The sequence below is a fragment of the Sylvia atricapilla genome, chromosome 4 (assembly GCF_009819655.1).
Source record: "Sylvia atricapilla isolate bSylAtr1 chromosome 4, bSylAtr1.pri, whole genome shotgun sequence".
Lineage (NCBI taxonomy): Eukaryota > Metazoa > Chordata > Aves > Passeriformes > Sylviidae > Sylvia > Sylvia atricapilla.
This window is the reverse complement of record NC_089143.1, coordinates 11,036,399-11,058,171: the sequence shown is the minus strand read 5'-3', so window position 1 is coordinate 11,058,171 and position 21,773 is coordinate 11,036,399. Positions and strand designations below refer to the sequence as shown.

At 36.7% G+C, this 21,773-nt stretch overlaps 1 protein-coding gene across 1 annotated transcript in view; it reads right to left on the bottom strand.

Annotated features, from left to right (window-relative positions):
• The window catches only part of ARAP2 (ArfGAP with RhoGAP domain, ankyrin repeat and PH domain 2), a 116,540-nt gene extending 105,017 nt beyond the window's left edge, over nucleotides 1-11,523 (bottom strand). The window contains 2 exon segments of the mRNA XM_066317139.1: nucleotides 4,975-6,009; nucleotides 11,480-11,523. Of these exon segments, the coding sequence (XP_066173236.1) occupies nucleotides 4,975-5,891 (917 nt within the window). The 5' untranslated portion in view covers nucleotides 5,892-6,009; nucleotides 11,480-11,523.
• Between the last annotated feature and the right edge of the window lie 10,250 nt (nucleotides 11,524-21,773).

Genomic DNA, 21,773 nt, shown 5'->3' with positions numbered 1-21,773 from the left:
CACTTAGAACTTTAGACCTACTGCCCCATGAAGTCCAACTTGATTTACTCCTAACGACAAAATGATGTTTCTTTGTGACAGAAGGTAGGCATTCATGACCTACTATTTCACATAATTTTTTGATCCACACCTGCCTAAATCTGCCCCCAAAAATTTATGAGATTAATTCAAGATAGAAGCCACACCTTATTAACACAAGTTACCTGACATTTCAAATATTACCCAGGTTACACAAACTAAGTTCCTCAATGATTACTTTATAAAATCCTGGTTTTGAAAACACAGGGTGAAAGTTGATCATGGCCTCATTGCCATATATAATTGCCTACTCTCCTGAGTCATTATTACAATAAATAAACAGCAAATACTTTAAAAGTCTATGTTTCATCGCACAGTTTACTAAAATTCATGTAGTTACACCTTTTGAAGCTCCAATAGCAGATTAACTTCATGTGTTTGTACAAACCAAATTTTAAAAACTTAATGCGCTTATAAAAAACCAAAACTTAACCTAATGTATTTCAACACAGATCAGATTTTTTGTGGTTTGGTTGCTATCTTTTGAAGGCTATTAGCAGCATTAAACTAAATTAAGACTTACAGATAAACAGCTTTCTCTTGAAGAGCTTTTAAAATTATGAAGGTTTTCCTTATGTAAAACAGTGAGTCATTTGCTTAGTTTCAGGGTGGATGAATAACTTCACCAGGTAATGAAAAATGTATACATGGCACAAAAATCCTGCTAAAAAGCAAACTATAGGGCTTCTCTCCCAGTATTCCAAAATACAATCTATTTGTCATTTTTGGAAAGCAAATTTCTAACTTATATAAATTAAAAACTGCCTCAAGATATAAAATAAATGAAATGAGCTCATTTTAAATATCTGCTTGAAAGATCATCTGTCATAAAAAAACCTACAGTGCAAGCTATAAAATAATAATAATTTTTCCATGTTTAATAAAATAGCAAAATTGTTGTCGTACAAATTAAACACCTGGATTAAAAGAGAGAAAAACACTGAAGACATCTTTTGAAGGAAAAAAAATTGAAAAAAATCTTATAACTATATCAATCTATGACTTATTCTTAGTCATTTCAGGAAGTGAATACCTCTTCTCTTGAATTTTTTCAATTCAAAAATTGAGTATCTCAAAGAAGATTGATGATATTCTTTTATTTTGCCCTTGAATAGAAGACTAGTGCAAGCAGTCTGCCAATAACCAAGTGTATCAATTTTTCAAATACATAATAATAATTCCGATTATTAATCAGTGTTGACTTTGTTACAATTGTTTTCACATATCAAGAGGTACCGGATGCAGCTCAGGCTGCATACCCTTCTCTAGCACCCCATATTATGCACAAACAGGATGAAAGGATGTGATGAGGCACTGACCGGTCTTGCTAAATGCTGAGAGGCTGGAAAGCTAAAACTTTGCACAGAGCTTTCCACCAAGCTGTTTAATTCAGTATATTCCTGTCACCTCGTAAATAAAGTGAGGGAAGGAGGTCTGTGCAAGCAGTTGGTGCTTCGAAGTCTTTACTGGCACTCATCTGCAGAGTGCTTTAAATGAAAGAAGCTTTCATTTTCAAATTCATTCAAGACAATGTTTTCTTTTCTATCTCAAGATCTAAGTCTCCCATAAACGCAAACACATCAAAACAACTCTAGGATGCTGTGTTAAAGCTTTGGGATCCATAGACTGCTAGCAAATCTAAAGCAATAGTGATACTTTACCACAGGAAAAGACAGGGAGCAGCTTCTTTCTTCTAGAACATTTATTTCGTGTTGCAAAACACGGTGGAGAGCTTGACACATCTTTAGCAACCTTGACCACTTGTATGTTAAGAAATGGAGCCTGAAGGATATCAGCACCAAGCAAGAAACTCCAACTATAGGATCTCTCAACTGTAAAAAACAAACGGTGCCTGCTTGGGCCAAGCATCATTACCTATTTTATTTATTTATATCTTCCTCCATATGCAGGACATTGACCAGAATTTTGGTCTAGGTTTTCTTATTTCTATTAATAAAGAATCAGAACAACCCCACTACTGCACAACATAAGTAACAAAGATGGGTGACATGAAAAAATCTAAAAATCATAGAATTTATCAGTCTGAAATTTTATCTGTATATTATTCTGTATAAAAATCAGATCTACCATGTTATAAACCTACTTCAGTTTTTTGTTTGAACAGATGGCTTCCCGGAATGATGCAATGGTAACTATTTCACGGAAGAGTGACTGCTAGTTGACCCAAAGCATCTAAATCTTCTAAAACTATTTCAAAGCTAATTATTTTTAGTCTTGTCCCAAAGACATGAGTGGTTAGTTCCATCCATTGCAGTACTTTCACCATTTTCTCTTACAAAAACATTCAACTTTTCACTTTGTGGTTTTAAACACTTTTTGATCAATCTTTACTAATTCTCTGACAACGGGGAGCTCATAATGATATGATAAGGAAAAGTCTAGCTGAAAATAATTTAGTATAACTATATATCAATACTGAGCAATAAAAACCAGTACTAAAATCTGCACAGGAACTCCACTAGTAAGAAAATTGTGTCATTGACACCTTTTTCTTCCTTTTTTTTTTTTAATCTGCACCCCCCAATACTACAGTGATGCCACACTGTAGTGCCGTAATTCAAAAAAGAAATAAACCCAAAGTATTTTCAACTTCAAAAATGCTATGGCGTCTTTTCAGCTGCCAGCATGCTTTGTTACAGGGCAAGAGCCAGGAGCAGAAGTGAGGCATGGGGAAGCAGACAACATGGCAAGGGAGGTAAGTGCATTATTAGTAATAATGAATGACATGGCCATAGCCCTACCATGGGAGCACAAGGAGACCCACTGTAAGAACTTTTTCTGCTAAAGGCATATAGGAGGTGATGAGAAAAGTATTCCTTGCATCAAAATTTATTGACTAATATCCATCAATGACAAGCAGGAAATGCTGAGTTTCCCAGATTTCAGCGGGATTTCTCTGCCCTTACCCCATGTAACAACAAGGATGAAACCAGCATCTGGCAATAAAGCCAGCTGAGGCTGTTTGTCTATGCAATTCTGTGATAAAGACACTATCTTTCCTGAGGCTAAAGGTGTTCGCACAATGCCATTTTAAAGTTCTGAATTAGCTCTCTGTCCCTGTGAAAAGGTTGTCAGAAAGGTCATCAAGAACATTTCTGCGAAGTTTAAGTTCTGCTGTGAAGTTCTTGTTTAGTCTGGATCTTCGGCAGAACGACTGGTCTCTCAGGATTTCCATATTATTATAACTGGAGCATAAAGACCAAGAAAAGAAGCTGGAGCTCACAAATCAAAACAGTGGGCAATGCAGTTAGTGATCCAATCATATATCAATCACCAACAGACTGGGATTTGGAGGATTTACTCCAGTGGTGGGAAGGCTACAAATACAGCATATTCTCTCAATTGGATGATTGTTTCTCAAAAGACAGTGAGAGTACTCTTTTAGTATGTAGTTATTATCTTTTAGGTTAAGCACCCCATTTTGTCTCAGCAGGAATAGCTTTATTAAATGAAGTATGGATAATCATGCTACAAAAGTTAACTTAAATCTGCTCCTCACTAATAGACACGCATACTCAGGTTTCAATGAGCACAACTTTTTGTCATTTAGAAGACACCAATGAAGCAGTATTTTTAAGGCACACAAAAAAAAATCTCTAAGTGTTGCAAAGAATTTTTGCCTCTCCACCTGTTCAAACAATTGTATTAATTTTGACTTCAGTAATCTAAAAAAACCTTATAAATGCTGGGAAACCCCTACATTTAGATCATGTATAAACTCGATGATGTTTCTAACTGCTGAGATATGCAGATAAAAAACCCAAGATAAATACAAAACATTCTTAGACATGTCCCTTCCAGGCATAGCTTGTGGTTCAAAAAAATTCTTAAAAATAAAATAAATGCAACCTAATGATTTGGATATGGCTACACCAACAAAACTTTGCGTATGCCTTTGCATTAATTTTTCTTTTGTTTAAGACAGCATAGCCAGCACAACAACTAAAACTTACTTAATAGATCCAAAAATATTAGAAATTAAACTGTGTGGAGATATTTCTTGCTTACAGACTGTAACACTGTATTGTGATGGACTACATATTCAGTGCCTTTTATTTTTAACATTCAAACACTTAAACATTTATTAAGATAGGTCTTAAATTAAGTCCCAACAGTAGATATTTTTCTCAACGTCCTATCATATTTTTCTAAGACAAGCTACAACTAATGCTTATTCAAGAAAAAAAGTGCCACTCGGTAATTTGTGGATTCAAATTATGAACTCAACCAATTTGAAGGAAGAAAAATACACAGTCACATCACTTGAATAATTACAAACAAATTCAAAGATTCTATAAACTCTGAAAATCTACCACATCTATTGTCTTTTTTTTCCTCTCTTTTCCACTGCTGTTTTCCCCTGCTGGAATGTCTTGAATATATTTTTATAGTAGAAATATCATTAAAAGCTAAGGTTTCGTCGTTATGACTCCACCAGCAAAAGCCAGCACATAATATGAGTAAATGGTTGCCTTCATTCTCCAAAGTTAACAAATAAATGACTACCAGTTCAGAAATTAACCCAAGAGCCATCTTGAAGTAAGTTCTTGCTTATGCTTCATATAGTTGTTCTTAAGAGTTATTACTGAAGCAATAAAGATTCCTTTCTTTGTTAAGATGTAGATGCAGAGAAAATTGGGGAGGTTATAAGGACACACCATTCTAAAATTTCGCTTTACACTCTCATTTTTACTTTTAAATTACATTGAAGCTTAATCCTTCTCTTCAATTAATTTGGCTACATTCACACCAGATCCAGCGTATTTAGAGCACATATTAAAAGATCCACACCAAAAAAAAAAAGAAAAATACATGAAGAAAAGCTGTAAGTTCTACCATGCTAGTAATTTCTCATTAGTAATGAACAGCAATTACCTTGATGAAGCATGAACTTGACTTGATTCGGGTATTTCTGGTACGGGTCGATGCCTTAAGATAAAAGATCGGCTTGCTCTTGGAAATACTTTCATGCACTTTGGCATACAGGAATCATATAAGTCATTGTCTATCATTTCTCCTTTAAACTTATAGAATGGAGAATCTGGTTTACTATCAGATAAATCACCCTCATCTGCAAACCTCTGATGTTTGTTTTCCTTGCATTTTGTCTCGCATGAACGCACAAATGAAGGAGGATCACGAAACACCAAAGGGCCAGTCAAGTGCTCATCAGCTTGGTATGCAGCAGCTTCTGTCAGTGATGCATCTGGCTGAGTATTCATCTTGATATTTCTGCCTTGACTGACAGCTTTTAGTATGCTGTCTGAATTATGGTATAAACCGGAAAAATCCAAATTTGTACGGCTATCATCATTTGCCTCCACTGAGTTTTCCTCTGCAAGTTCAATCTTTTCCTTATTAATGTCAGAGTTTTTAAGAAGTTGTTCTGATGATGTTGCAGGTATCAAGCCAGTCCCATCTAAACTTGAATTGCTTACAGGAGACTCCTGATCTGAGAACGAATGTTGCTTCTCTTCTAAACTTTTCAGGTCTTTGAATTTTAGATTTTCACAGAAAAGAGAATTTCCTTGAATTTTCAAAAGACTGTCTAACTGCTTAAGAATCCTTCTGCGATGCCCTGTAGGCAACACTCCCATTTGCTGAAGCACACTGTTGTTTATTCCCACACAATCTGTCACAGTGTTATAGCCATGTATTTTAAAGTTAGGAAGATACTGTGCAAGGTTAATGTTGACCAAAAATGCTTCAATATCAGTGCCATTGCCTGTGGATGACATGACTTCATTTCATATATTGTCCCACACAGTCATGTAGAAATAGTCAGGTTGCATACATGTTCACTAGCAAGAAAATTCTCCTGAATTTGGTGTCCACCAGCCAGCAGAAAATATCCGTTTCCTCACGACACCTCTTAAAGTTTCTTCAGTTTAAACTGATTTTTTTTAAAGACTGCAAACATATGGAAAAGAAAAAGGACATTTAAAAAAAATCTCACTTGAACCTCACAATTACCTTGAATAAAATTGCAAAAGAGTCCCTTTCACTTGAACAATATTATTTTTGTTTGTATACAATAATTTCAACAATGGTAAACTCATCCTTTTATCTTAGCCTATATTAAAAAAATAGCAAAATCAAAGTCTCAGCACAAGTAATACAGACTTAAAACACATATTCATAGTAGTTAAATATTAAGATGAGCAGTTAAGACACAAACCACTTATCTACACACACAGTCTTATTACACAGTACGTGGATATCAGGGAGAAAAAGAGTTAACCAAGACCACAACTGGAACTTAAAGCTTTCCTATTTCCACACAGCACCAATTAATTATGGAACTTCTACTCCCTTATCTTCCAATCTCAAAATCCTTTTAGCATAGACACACACTTGCAATGGAAGAAAAAATGACCGTCTAGAGCATTCTATGTGACCTGTGCATTCAAGCCCTCTTCAAGTGAGAATCCAACTGAATGAGTACTATCCTCAACAACCTGGTTTGCAACAGTAGATCCAGCCCTTCAAACTGTCCTGCAGAAACACAGGAAACAGGTAACCACCAGCATCTCAACTCTGACATGGAAGCAGTTTTCCCTTGGCCACATAGAGAAAAGGCATGACCACACAGGCAAGTTCGGGCTGTCCATGAGTTCTTCCTTAGTATTTTCCAACTCAGCTCTTGTACTCCAAATTTCATCTATTTGAGTTATTCTTTCTTTCAGGGCCATATCTAAATTCATAATTTACAAAATCCAGATGCTACTGTTCTGAAGGTGTTTGAAATAGCCTGAAATCATATTTCTTCAAAGAAGGTTTAAGATCAGCAACACTCAACAGGTTTTTTCACCTCTCTCTGTATAAAGAGTAATTTGGCCTTAGGGAAACCTGCTGACTGTAGCAGCTGTCCTGGCATGCCAGTACTAGCCTTAAGCAGCCTGGAAAAGAAAGACCAGCTTCAGTGGAAGAGCATTAAGATTTATGTAGCACTTAGAAAGAGTAGAAATCTTTTGCCCAGAATTTGTCTGTGGTGATACCTAACTCTTCAGAGTGTTTCTTGACCAAAATGCAGTACTCATGATCTAAAATTGAAGCTTAAAACATTGCCTGTATTTTTAATGTATCAATTCCTAAACAAAGGAAAAATCCTCTTCCTATAGGATTCCTTCAATGTCTTTTCAATATCTAAGACATTATTCAGAAAGGTAGTAATAAACAAATAGATAAATATTTTTGCCCCTCCTCATTACCAAAGCCACATACAGATAAATTAAATTTAAAATAATGTACTGTATGAAGCACATCTGTATTACTGCTATTGGCGATTGTACTTTATTATGATCGTGAAATAAGTTATTAAATAACTACCTCAATCACTGGACTTTTTTCTTGAAAGGTTTTGTAACTATTTTCATTACTCCCACACTTTCATAGAGTGGTAATCAAAACCAAGAAAAAAGCTAGACACTTCATACTTACACCATGTAAATATGTATGTGACATAATAATAAGAAAAAAAGATGAGCAAACCTACATTTTTCTGGAAGATGTAAAAATCAACATAGTATACTTACTATAAATGTTCCTTTATTTGAAATAAATCATTGGATTCTCTGTAGCTTCTAGCTTCATTTTTCCTGATATATTTTTATCAGCTTTGATCACTACCCACAAGTCTGAGAAGTGACTTTTCTTAAATATTAAATTGATGCAATTAAAAGCTTTTAGACAGACAACTCTATTGGTCAATCAGATATCAACCTCTCAAGAAAGATTAACTTTATTACAGACCTAACCCTCAATTAAAGATTCCCAAGTCATTTAAATTCCAAAAGCCTTGGATTGATCTAAACTGATTAACAATCCACTTTTGTATTTACCTTTGTCCCATCCTAACCTGTATGCTTATATAAACTTTCACCGTTCCTTTAAAAATTTGAAAACTCAGTATTTCCTCAAAATTTTCATGGCAACCTCTAGTCATAAAGGGTAAAATTCAACAGCATGGCCACTATCCTTCTCTAAACTCTGGAAAATGTAAGTGTATAGTCTCTTAACTAGTTGAATATATATTCTCAGATTCTGAGTACAGAATGAAAAAAATTAGTACAGAAATTACTTACTGGGGAAGAATTATCAGACAGATACTGTTTGGGCCTGAAAATAGTCTTTCAGATGCCCAGTAATTAAATAAAAAACATAACCAAACAGACTACCAAAAAAAAAAAAAAAGAGGCAAAGAATAGAAACACCAAAAAAACTCCAAAAAAAGGCCAACCAAACCACACACATATTCAAGTACATAAAACCCCTACAGCGTTAGCGTATCAGTCTAAGACTTCTAAAGTTGCAGCTGGTTATCTCAGCCATTTCCACCTTCCTTGACAGTTCTGGGTTTCATGGTAGCATTTGGCTATTTTTACCCTAAGGTGTTAGTGTTCATTTTTAGACAGTATCATCTTCTCAATCCCTCCCCCTTTCATAATAACAAAAAATGCACCTGGGAAAGTAGCTTGAGCTATATATTTATAAATAAATAAATATATGTGTTATATATAAACATATATATTTATAACCACACATGCTCTCTTCTCTATCTTAATACTGTTTTTTCTACATGCAATAGCTTTGCCTACACATTATTCTGGAACATCTCCAGTGTTGTTACTTCAGGAACTCAAATAGCCATGTGTTATCAGCTGTTTGGACTCTAACCCATCTTTGTATAAACCACATACCAATGCAAAGGGTTACCTAGCTGAGAACAAACTCTGCTTCCAAATCTGTAAGAATGATTACGGTTTGCTGTGTATTTTGTGAACAAAGCAGGTAGCAGAGGAAGGAGGGAACTGCTTGCTGAGAAGACATTTTGACCACAAAATGCCAACAGTGATGGAAGATAAAGTCCAAGCCACTTTCTGTTTCTGCAGCTGTGTGTGGCAGAAGCTATCAGAGTGTCCATCAAGATTTCTGATGACATGCTACAGATTTAGCCTAGCTATGCAACTGGTTAAATACCACTAAGATCACATCTTACTTTGTGGGTCTAAGCAAAGGGTCATACTGACAACTGGTTTTGTTTCACTACTTACAAAAACATTAACATAACAGGGAGCTAAACAAATCTATACACAGTAGTGAGTGTTTTGCAGGCTAGAACATAAATATGCAACCTCTTCTTAAAATACTTTATAAGGTTTGAACTCAAGAAGTACACAGAAATACAGAACTCAAGGACCAACCACCTTATTCAATACATTACTCTGTTTTGATATGATTGCTCTCAATTTAAAAAATAATTTAATCTCCTCCTTAGCTTTGACTGAAAATTCATAATAAACCCTAAAGTATGTACAATATTAGAAATAGAGTGACATATACACATTTGTACAAATACATTCATTCTCTTTCACATACATTCTGTAAAACACAAAAAACAAATCTCTCCCAAGCAAGGTAAAATAGATTTTTCCTACTTAGGAATAAATAGTAAAACAAAAAAAAAAAAAAAAATCAAACTTCTTGGAAGACACCTGACCATTCCATTTTATCAAAATAGAGACAAAACACCTAAATTGCTATGTGAAAAAAGCAATACAAGGAAAACTATTTGGGCTTCTCTACTAAGAAAAAAGTTTCAGCAGAGGATGAATTCAATGGGTGTTGTACATCCCAAGCCATCTATGGGATCATCCAACTTTCTTTCATAAAAGATGTTTCTCATACTTCTTTATAAACTGATCGTCAATTTCTTCCTTTTCACGTGGTACGGAAGGGATTTAGACAAGGTGTGGCAAAAAACCTCAGAGTGGCCTAACAGTTCTCTTCTTTTACTTTTAGTGACAGCCAAATAGCATCAAATTAAAATGGCAATTCTAACTCAAAGAACCCCTCCTCATATGGAGGGTAAGCACCTGCATCCAACATTCTGGAAAGCTGTATCTACTAATTTCAAAACTCTTCCATTCTATGATTTTTCAAGTTGAAAATTCTTGAAGACAAAATTGATTGGGAGATAGACAAATCTTTGTTGAAGCAAGCAAGCCATCCAAATTTTAATAATGAAACCTGTGAACAGTAGGTTACAGATGAACACAGAAACACTCAAGTGGGACTCGGCTTTCTTTTTCCTTTTTTAATATCAATACAGATACAAGCCTGAGGAAACTGTCAAACATTTAAAAGTACATGGCAGGATAATCACACTGTGAGCAATCAGTTCAACACAAGCAAGTTCAGGCTTGCTCCCAACTTCTGCTAAACCACACACTAGATAAAGGTCCTCATAAATACGTTGGGGGAAGAAAAAAAAAAAAAAAAAAAAAAAAAAAAAGAAGCAAAATAAAACAATACAAGAGGTCTTACCATGGAGCAGAATGGAATCTGCAAGTAGTGAATTTCATCTTCGCATTGTAATTGACTCCATGCGAACTGGCAAGTTTAACACATAAAACATTGCAGATTAAAGATCTTTTCCAAAACCTGCATTATACAGTCAGCATACAGATTGCTAAAAATAAGAAAAAAAGGGAGAGGGAGATAGAGAAGATAGAGATACTGATTGCAACAATTCCGATAGAAATGTTGCCTTTACCAATACAAGGAAGTTAGTTACTAAGCATAGGTCAACCCAGTGGATAATTACAAAATAACTTTAATCACGTCCTCTGTCTAACCATTTCTTTGTCCGTCCTTTTTATTTTTACTTTTTTTTTTTAATTTCAGAGAACTTGCCTTCTAGAAAAAGGTTCAGCAACCTTCGTTACCTCGGAGTCAAACCTCATTACTGCAAGAAATTCCAGTGGAACAACTTGCAGAGTCGCTGGAGTAAGGAACTGCGTGGCATGAATAAGCAAACTGAAGGTGGAATTGGAACTTTGGGGAGTTGCTGTGGCAACATTCGGGTGCTGTACCCTTCACTTCGTATTCTCGATCCAGGACATATTTGGCTTTCTTAAATTTTCTGATAAAATTTCCAGGTATATAATGGCAGCTAACATGAGGTCTGTTCACGTCTGACTTCGCGAAAACAACTCATAGAGTAAATAAATGCATAACAGTAAAAGCACTGTTCTTTAGCATGACATTTACATACAAAACGTTGAAACAATTGAAGCTACAAAGAAAACAGAGAGCAATACACGCCTTATTTTCTACCTGCTGTTTCTAGTTCCGATCCCAACTCCGGTGCCTGGGCTGTGCCCGGTCCGCCGGCACCGCGCCCCGTGGGGCCGGGAGCGCGCAGGGAGCGCGGGGCCGGGAGCCGCAGCATCAGCCCCGGCACACCGTGCCCAAACCCTGCCCAAACCCTGCCCAAACTGTGCCCACACCGTGCCCACACCGTGCCCACACCGTGCCCACACCGTGCCCACACCGTGCCCAAACCCCGCACAGCCCGCGCCCGCCGAGCCTGCCTTACCTTCGGCGAAAGCCGGCGGCTGACGGGAACGGGGAGGCGGAGAAAGGAAACGCAGGGCTTTAGAATTGCTTCAACTTTCAGTTCTCCCTCCGGCTCCCCGCTCGCTCACTCTCTCGCTCGCTTTCTCTCCTTGCTTCCTTCCTGCCTGGCCCCACACCCCACCCCGCCCCCGCGCTGCTCCCCGGCAGGCCGCGCCCGCGGAGCGCCGTGCCCGCCGCAGGACGGGCCGCACCTGGGCGCGCCGGGAGCGCCGCCGCCCTCCGCGGCTCAGGGCGGTCTGGCCGGACAGCATATTTCCCGAGGAGTCACTGCGAGCCCGCAGGCAGGCTGCGGAGCGCTCTGCGCATCGCTCCACAGGCGTCCCGTGCTGCCGAGCCCGGGCTGGGCGGGCGGCGAGTCCCCTCCGTGCCAGGGCAGGGAGCAAAGGGCGGCCCGGCGACACCTCTGTCACCTCTGTCACCTCTGTCACCGGGCCGGCGGCCAGCGCTCCGGCTGCGGGGAAATAGGACAGCCTGCAGCAGTGACACAGCTGTGATCGCTTGCTTGGAAAAACACTAAAGGCACTAGGCTTACGGTAATTTCCAAGAATTCCAATTCGTAGAACTCTGTGAAAAAGTGTTACTGAGATGAAACCAGCATTTTGTTACACAAAATGATACAGGAAGAACTTTAATGTAGTGCATGGGTGGACATACACATCTTTCTCCTGAAGTGTCATTTGTCGTCTTGTCTAATTAAATCCAAGGAGGTTTCAGAGAGTTTGCGGTGTTGCAGCCGAAGTCTGAGGTCTGCCACTTACTCTATGGAAGCAGAACAGAAGCAAAGATGTACTGAGAAAAAGAGGCCGATTATTAAAGTACTAATTTAGGAGCAGATAAACCTGGGTTCTTTTTAAGACTGCTTCCTACACACTAAATAGCCTTACTAAATAGCCTTAGTAGCAAAGGGGCTGTTAAAAACTGTTGGTGCCATGGTACTAAAATGAGGTTTCAGGATCACGATTTTGAATGCAAACAGCTTTTTCACTCTCCAGCATTCAGTCAAAACTTCCAGATTAGAAGTTGGCAGTTCAGTATTACAGCACCAATTACACCAATGCCCAAGCACTTCTGGAAATGCAGCTGCAAGTTCTAATTATTAGATTCATAATTATCTGTGTACCAAAAAAAGAAAAAAAATTACCACCTAAACTTTTATTATGCAAGCAAATTTTTGGATTTGCCTTTTTTCAGTGTTTTCTTGCTAGTCTTTTTATTAATGCTTTTATAGCATCTATGTCAGACAAGGAACTGTCATTCCCAATTATTTGCTAAGGGGCTGATATGTGTCCAAACCAAGTGAGTAGACAGATGTGATCCAGGTTAAGTATGCTGACACCCTTTTTTGTCACAGCCTTTCTGGATCGTAACCTAATGACTCACAGAGTCGTCTGATCACAGATTTGCCTAACATTTCCAGCTAAGCTTAGCTGCCTTTCAGAACAGTAGGAATGCCAATGAATACTAACTTTGAAAAGGAATTTTAACCACAGTAACTTAAACTATTTGAAAGATTCAGACCCTGTAAACAACAAAAGATCGGCTTCGTTTGCAAGGTTTACGTCACCATGCAAAAATTCAGTTAATTAGAAGTTTGTGGTGGGCTAGAATTCCTTTCTCCTCAAGTCTAAGGGTATGGACATTGATTAATACCCTTGAGCTCTTCTCTCCTCTCTTTCAAGAAGTTTCCAAGTCCTTCCATAAAATCCACTTTTCTTCCTCTGCCAGGGACCGGTGTGATTTGCCCATGTCACTGGCCCAGTGACAGAGGTTATAGATAGCAGTCCGCTCAGCATTTGTCTTTAAAAAACGGGTGTCAGACCCTCACATGGAATTCCCTGAGACCGCCCTCAGCACATTTACACCTGTAGAGTGATGGCATCTCCCTCAGAGCACAGCATGACACTGCACCCTGACACACTGTGCCTCAGCCGGAGTTTTACTCACTTGGTTTCCTTGACCACAGTACTGGATCACAAAGATTGAGATAATTTTTTTCAGTGCGTTTTTTGGGGGAGAAGGCAATGAATGGGAAAAATGAGCATTAAACACATACCCAGTTGTGCTTACACCTTTCTGCGTTATGTCCAGAAAAACTGCGATAAACATAGCATCATTTAAAGTCACATTGTGCTATTAGGGGTTATGGGGCTTTTCTTGGCATTTTCTGTATACCTAAATTATATTGTCAGTACCACCCAAAGCCATATGATGTTTTATTCTTTGTTAGAAATAAAGAAATCTTAAAATCAGAGATCAAAGTCTAACAAACACTCTGGAAAGGAGATATGATCAAAACCAGTGAAACTGAAAAAAATGAGAAAATTTGGAAATGGAGTGATTACAACCAAATGGACTGAGATAAAATCAGGGGCGGTGAAAAGGACCAAAACACGCCAAAATTACTCCAATTTAAATCCTAAAATCAGGGAAGAAATGTAAATAAAGAGACAGGCGAAGAATTTGAAGAAATGAAATGTAAAAAAAAAAAAAAAAAAAAGAAAGGAAAAATTTCAAAACCAAGTGAAAACAATAAAAGGGAATGGGATGACAAGAAGTGCAGGGAAAGGATCCAAAGCTTGCCCAATTAATCCCCATTGAAATCACAAGAAATAATTCCCATTTGTTAAAGGAAATTCTTCCTTTCTTAGAAATAAAGTAGTATAATTTGATATATGGTGTTTTACTCTTTGTTAGAAATCAAGTCGCATAATATATAATCTCTTAAGAAAGCTCTCAAGTCTCTAACTTACCTACAGCATATAGTTCTCTGATAAGCATGGAATGGCAGCTTTCTAACAGTGCAGTAAAAAAGAAGTCTTACAAAAATCTAGCAGGAAATTGCATCTTACTAATTTTGGTTTGATTCAGACATGACATAAAGCAGAGTACTATTCCAAGACTTGTTGATAAGACTGAGTTTTGAAAAATCTGCTGATAGGCCTGAAAACTGCAGAGATTTTGTTATCTGATAATTTCCTCTTCCTCTGTGTTTCTATGCTGCTATCATGAATAATGTTAGGTAGGCAGGGGTTTTTTAGTAGATCAAGGCAAAATTTCAGTCAAGAAATTAATTATAAATAGGAGCTGGATGACTTCTGATAGATTCTCTGAAAGACATTAGGGCTTTTGTATCCTAAAATCTGTTTAACCATGTAAGAAGGTCATTCATAATAAACATGCTAAGAATACCTTCCAGCTCATATTTATCATTACAAAATCCTTCCAAAATCCTGTTTTCCAGTGATTGATATTGACCTGATTTGTTTTTGTTTTTGTTTTTAACATCAGTCCATAAGAATAACTCTGTGTTAAGTGGGGTTATTAGCCTGTGTTTAAGTAAAAATTAAATAATACCATCAAACCCAACAGAAAATAATCCTTAGGATATAAATATATCCCAGATTTCTACATTCTGTGTGGTTTGTCATATGTCAGAATAGATGCTTGGCTCATTTCTTATTGTTCATTAAGCTTATAATGAAACTTATTCAAAGTAGTCAGACATTTTCTAAATTCAAATACTGTAATTTTTGGATGTGCATATTTTTAAAACTATAGGTCAGTTCTTCTTGCTGCATATTTATTCTATTTAAGAACTCCAAATCCAGCTGTACAAACAGCCAATTGATAAGATAAAATAGGGGAAACAAATGAAACTCCTTCCTTTATGGATACCTTACAAGTAGCTCTGATGTTCACATGAAGTTTGTCAGCTGCCTAAAAATGCACAGGAGAGGAGATCTGAGTTTATTTGTCACTTTCAATGAGATTATTTCACTTTCTCTTGGGAAAAAAAACAAACAACCCACATATTATTTTTGAACACAGTCCAGGTAAAGTCTAAATTCTCAACTTGGTCTTTTGCATTTGGTTCAGTCTCATTTGCTCTTCTTCAAAGCAAAAGTAATAAAATTCATCCATCAGTCTCCTCAAGGTGTTGAGAAGGTTAATTATTTAAATTTTGGAGAAGAAACGAAAGGTTCACCTCAATCAACCAGCAGGTGAATATCTAGGCCTTTTATGATTTAAGCCTCATTATTATTGTTATAGTATAATATTGATATTATTATTAATAAGTCAGACCCTCAGTTTTCCCACACTAAGAAAACTAAGCTTGGAAATTAAATAATGCATTACAATTTCCATAACCAGAGTTCTATCATGAGGTAATATATTTCACTCAGGGTAAGACAAAATTATACAAGGCTTCAGAAAAATGATAGGACTGTAGATATGAATAAGCACTAGAGTTAAATTCAGTGTTTGCATTTTCTATCAACTGTTTATGTGTCCTTGGGATTTCTCTCAGCTACTTACTCAATGTATTATAAGTCAGTTACTTTTATATGTCATACTGGATACCAGCCTCCATTTTCACTTAGACCTGTACTCCGCTTTGACCCATACCCCATATTTTAATGTAATTAATAGTCAGTTTGATTTCCAGAAAGCTTCATAAGATAGCTCCCTGAACCATATGATGAATTTTTAGACTATCATTTTATAAGCTGTTAATGTAATTTTATACAGGTATGATATTCAGTTTTGCCATCTTCTTTGAATGGTTGTAAGTTTGACCTTAATGCAGTCTATGTTTTGTTAAAACTACTGAGGGACTCATGAAGTAATCCCTTTAGCTATTTTGATATTGATTTTGATAAATGTGTAAAACATTTATGTGTAAAATGTGTAAACAAAATGTGTCAAACATGTGATTTTGAAACAAATGTGTAAAAGTGATCCCAGAGAGTACTGTTTACTAATTACTTTTACAGTGTATTGATGTTCTTCTTTCCTTAACCAATTCTGGTGACATTTAAGTCCAAATGAATTTTTTGACTTACATACTGCATGTAGCACTCAACTGCATATGCAGAATTCTCTCAAGAAGTAATTAGATTAATTGACGTACTCTTAGTTATCATGAAACTGCTTGTAAACCAACAGTAATATCTGCTGCAATTAGCGCCTCTCATATAGTGGTGATGGGTGAATTGGAAACATTGAACCTGACTTCACTTTCAACACAAATCTGCAAAGACAGCAATTCAAAACACATTCTCTGGGACAACGTTAGGTTCCAGGAAGTTGTCTGCTGTCTGTTGCCAAAGCACACATTACTGGACTGACACTTGCCTCAACTAACCCACTCCAAGTCCTGTCCTAGCCCTGCACCTAAACCTCTGGATACAGCCCTATGGGCTGATGAACCCCCACTTCCCTGTGTATTGGTACATGTTTTAACCTACAGACAAGCTGAGAATCTTCTGCAGTACTGCTTTATTGAATCCAGAAGCCTAGAAATGAAAGCAGACAATTTATTCTAGCAATGCAAGGAAGTTAAGCTCCTGCTGTAAATGAAAGGTTTCTTGTTCCTGGCTAGGGTTTCTCCAATAAATCTGTCACTAGAAAATCTAAATCTAGTGGCTTTAATGTTTTTTCTCAGAGTACCTGTGTTCCAAGTGGGTCCTTATTCTAGCACTTCTGTCTCTCATTTATATTTAAAGTTTTCCAAGTAGTTTTTGAACACAAATGCATCTTCAAAGCATGTGGCATGTTCAGGGTTTTTTAATTTATTTGCTATTGCTCTCAGCTAGGGGATTTGGTTACCTTGACATAGCTTTCTGTCATCTCAGAGAAGTTTAATGGAGCATTCTTTAACTTACTTGAAAATAAATCCCTCTGAGGAAATTTCCTGTACATCAAATTGCTAATTTTTTTCCTCATATTTATCTTTTGCACAATTCATTGAATTGTAATGAATCACACATCATTAAGATTTTATCTCCACAGCATTGGCTTATTCGAGCTCAACAGAAACCACATTTGACACTTTTAACAACACTATTAGATTTAAAGGTCACCATTTCAGGCACTTCCTTCTCTCTTTCATTTTACTTGTTGCTTAAGTAAATTTGTCATGGAAAGTAATGAAATATAATAGACATCAGAGAACTATTTCTAGAGGAAAAAAACCCCATAGTACAATCACAATTGAAATTGTCTGTAGTTAAATACAATTTCACACTGTTATTTAGGTCTTGTGAAACATATTATCATAGAATCACAGAGCTGTAGAGTGGCCTGAGTTGGAAGGCACTTGAAAGATCATCTAGACTCAACCCTTTGCTGTGGGCAGAAACACCTTTCACTAGCCTAGGTTGCTCAGAGCTCCATCTAAACTGGCCTTGAACACTTCCTGGGGTAGTCTTCTCTGGAATAATTTATCTGAACAACATGTTCTCTCTCTTCTCTTTTCTCTTTTCTTCACTGCTCTCTGCCCAACCAAATAAAGCAACTCGTGATCACTGACTCACCAGCATTCTGATGCGATCAAAGGTGCTAAACTGAAAGCTTACCCTATATACAAATAACACTTTAAGAGAAAACTCAATATGAAGATATCCCATCTGTCCATGAATAATTTCTTGTAAAGTTACTAGGTTAAGTTAGAAGCTGAGTGGTATTGAGTCTTTGAAGTTTTACTGTATCCATCCCATTTCACGAAGTTTTCTTAGTTTTCTGTCTCTTTTCTAAACAGCAAATTAAAGCAACAGCTTCAAATGTAGAATGCTAACTGTTTAAAGCAGACAAGCTTCCTGGGTAGTACCAGGTGGTACTGAAACTACCAGTAACTTATTTTAGATAAACAAAGGATGGCATAAGTATTCTGCCTACAATTTTGATTAGATTACCATTTAAGAAATCTCATTCAAATTCTCAGCTTATGTTACAAACTCTACTGAAATTAATGATAACACAACAGTCTATATCTAGATAGTTCTTTCTATCTTTTTCACCTTATTCTGTACAGAAAACTTCATGCTTCTTTCGAACATTTCTTTGTACCAAAGGTATCTCCTAAGAGCAATGAAGGTTTAACTTCAGTATTGAGGAGAGCATTACAATGGACTGGGACTTTCTCATTATAGAAAGAAACACTGTCAAGTGAAAATAGCACTTTGATATCATGTCTCTACAGTTTTTCCCTTTCTAAAATTTAATTAAGATTGCAATTAAACAAGTGTTATTTCAATATTGGATAGAAAAGCCTACAGTTTTTTGATTTTTAATAACTAAAAATTACTATTGTTGGTTACATGAAAAAGGCATTTTTCTTTCAAGAATTATGTTTTTCCTAAAACTTATAATTAGGGTATTACTTATGCATTTTACTCTTCAAGAAGGATTTCAGGCACAGTAGATTTTCAGATGGATTTCCAAGATTCTTTCCTGTTGAAGATTGTAAATAAGATAATGAAATATATGGATTTGAGAGTATGTACTGATATTTTTATCTTCTCTTTCATTCTCACTATATTTTGTAGGTAGTTCAGATTTTCTTCCCTTCTCAACTCTGAAGTTTTGCTTTTCCTAATGTGAGGCTCTTGACCATTTGATTCGTAGTTAAGATTGCTTAAAGTCAAGTGCTGTGACTGCACTCAGAGAGAGATAGCTTTTTTAACCATGTTACTTCATAATTACATATTCCAAAGGGATTATGTCAGAGACTAGCACTGGTCACTGTAATAGAAAGCTAAATGAAGTATTTACATGGACATACGATATAAATTCTATGGCACAGTGCATCTGTAGCACTTTCTTAGTTATTCTTACACTGTTATTGCTTTTTAACTTGGGCCTTAAGATACCAGAGATGGGAAGAATAACTATTACACATATTTTCAAATATCAGTAGATCAATAAACACACCAAAATGCATTCATTGTCACACACTGAACTTTGCATTATATGCAGAGTATATAGGCAGAACTTATTGGATCTGTGCCATACACTCTAATCTCTTTTCCTAGTGGAACAAAGTCCACTGCCTTTGTTTTCAGTATGCAACTCTTCTAAGGTATTCTGAAACAACATGAATATCTGCTAAAGGGTAATTTATTTTAAATTTATGATTTGATCCCTAATTTTCTAAATTGGATGTTTTCTTCTTCCCACATCCAAGGCTATTATTTAATATGTATGAAAAAGCTGTTTTTTAAAAGGACTTTTCAAATACTTAAAGAATATAGTTAAATGTGAATGTAACCCAGGAATAGGAATTATTTTAAAACAAAATCAAGTACAGAGACAATTTTCCAATTAATTTTTATTCTGCTGATGTAGCTTTGCTGAAGATCATTCTTTAAGAAACCAAATTTCAGTGGATAACTAGACTTTGAGAGTGAGGGTACACATCTTTTGTTATTAGTTCTTTCACATGAAATAAATAATAAAAAAATAAATAACCTCACAAGATCTGAAAGAAACAGAATCTAGTAACAATTCTATATTTATCACAATTGGGTTTGCACTTTTATTTCTTACATATATGATAGTCAAATGATATTCTTTTTCTTCCTTTTGCATTACATTATCTACCTGGACATAGGACCCTCCTTTAACAGTTGAGTTGCTGGACACCTTTGTATCTTTTCTTGTGAGTTTGTTGTTGTAAGAGTGATTAATTCATGTCCATGGGAAGTGGCTAACACAACAGCTTATGTTATCCACAAGCTTATTCCTACCACTATGGGCCTGATTCATTCTCAGTTATAAGATGTATTTCAGGCAGGGATTTCCAGCGAGGCTGAGGATCCACAGTGGCTTCTGATCAGATATTTCTGGACTGGTTTTGTGTGTCTCTTTGTGCATCTGTATCTTTTGTCCTCTGCTCAGATTTTCTATAGTAAAGGCTGAAAGAGCAAACTACAGTTTCACTGTTAAACTTAACTGCTGGAGAATTGAGTAGTACTGTATTTATCAAGTCTGCTTATTCCTAAAGTCTCAATGTCCTCACTGTAACTGCTGAGCTGCACAGTACACCATCTCAGCAACTAATCCAGGCTGAATTAACTTTACAAAGTACAAGATTAAAGTGATTCCAGCATTTACTGTATGATGTAAATTTTATTCAATCTAAGAAACTTTGATACTAAATTCTTTATCACATTGCATTGAATTCACATGTGATATTATAATATTATTTTTGAGTATACTCTATATTATATTAATATAAACAGCCATATATATTTTCAGAGGATATACACTGTAGTATGTCTGAATAACTTATGTTGCCTATTTTATTTACCCTTCCTGTCTTCCAGTTATAATATGCTAATTTCAGCAACATATTCTTTTACATTCTGTAGTGTTCAGAAAGCTATCACCTGCATTCACCAGGTGAGGCTGATCTGGACCGTGAAACCCCACAGAGGCATGCAGAGCCCTGAAAGCTACTACTGCACCAACTGGATCTCTTTGGGCAAGATCTTGTGTCAAGTAAAAAAAAATTGTTCCCAAAGACCTTACAGTTACATTATCCAATACCTGTCAATATGGTACATAAACATGAGCCACAAATTATAAGACTCAGTGAACAATCTTAATCAAAGATTAAGACATTCCATTTACATAATTTATCATCATTCTTCAACTAAGGAGAAACAGCAAATTGATAGCAAAATATAATAAATAGGTTTTCATAGTCCAGCACTGGCTCTGAGATTGAGATAGAATGTGGGACTTAATTTTTTTAACTAAAAGAATGGTTTTATTTTATCCTATATGAATCATTGAATTTAGAAACACTCAAATGCTGATCATCAGATCATCAGACAGCCTAAAAATACATTCTTTAAGATTGCTGAAGAGTAAAAAAACAGGAGGAGTCAACTGTCATTTAAGTAGCCATTATTGCCTCATTTGCTGTCATGAGATCTGGTATAGAATCCTCTGTTTGAACATGAAATGTCTGGAGGTTCTGGTTGATGGCCAACTGAGTATGAGCCAGCAGTGTGCCATGGTGGCCAAGAGGGCCAGTGGCATCCTGGCCTGGATCAGGAATGATGTGGCCAGCAGGAGCAGGGAGCTCATTCTGCCCCTGTACTCAGCACTGGTGAGGCCACACCTCGAGTGCTGTGTCCAGCTCTGGGCCCTCAGTTTAGGAAGGACGTGGAGACACTTGAGTGCATCCAGAGGAGGCAACGAGGCTGGTGAGGGGCTTGGAACACAAATCCTTTGAGGAATGACTGAGGGAGCTGGGGTTATTTAGCCTGGAGAAAAGGAGACTCAGAGGTGACCTTATCACTCTCTACAACTTCCTGAAGGGTGGCTGTAGACAGCTGAAGTTGGTCTCTTTCTCCAGGCAGCAACTGACAGAACGAGAGGACACATCTCAAGCTGCACCAAGGGAAGTATAGGCTGGATATTTAGAAAATGGTTCCTACAGAAAGAGTGATAATGTACTAGAA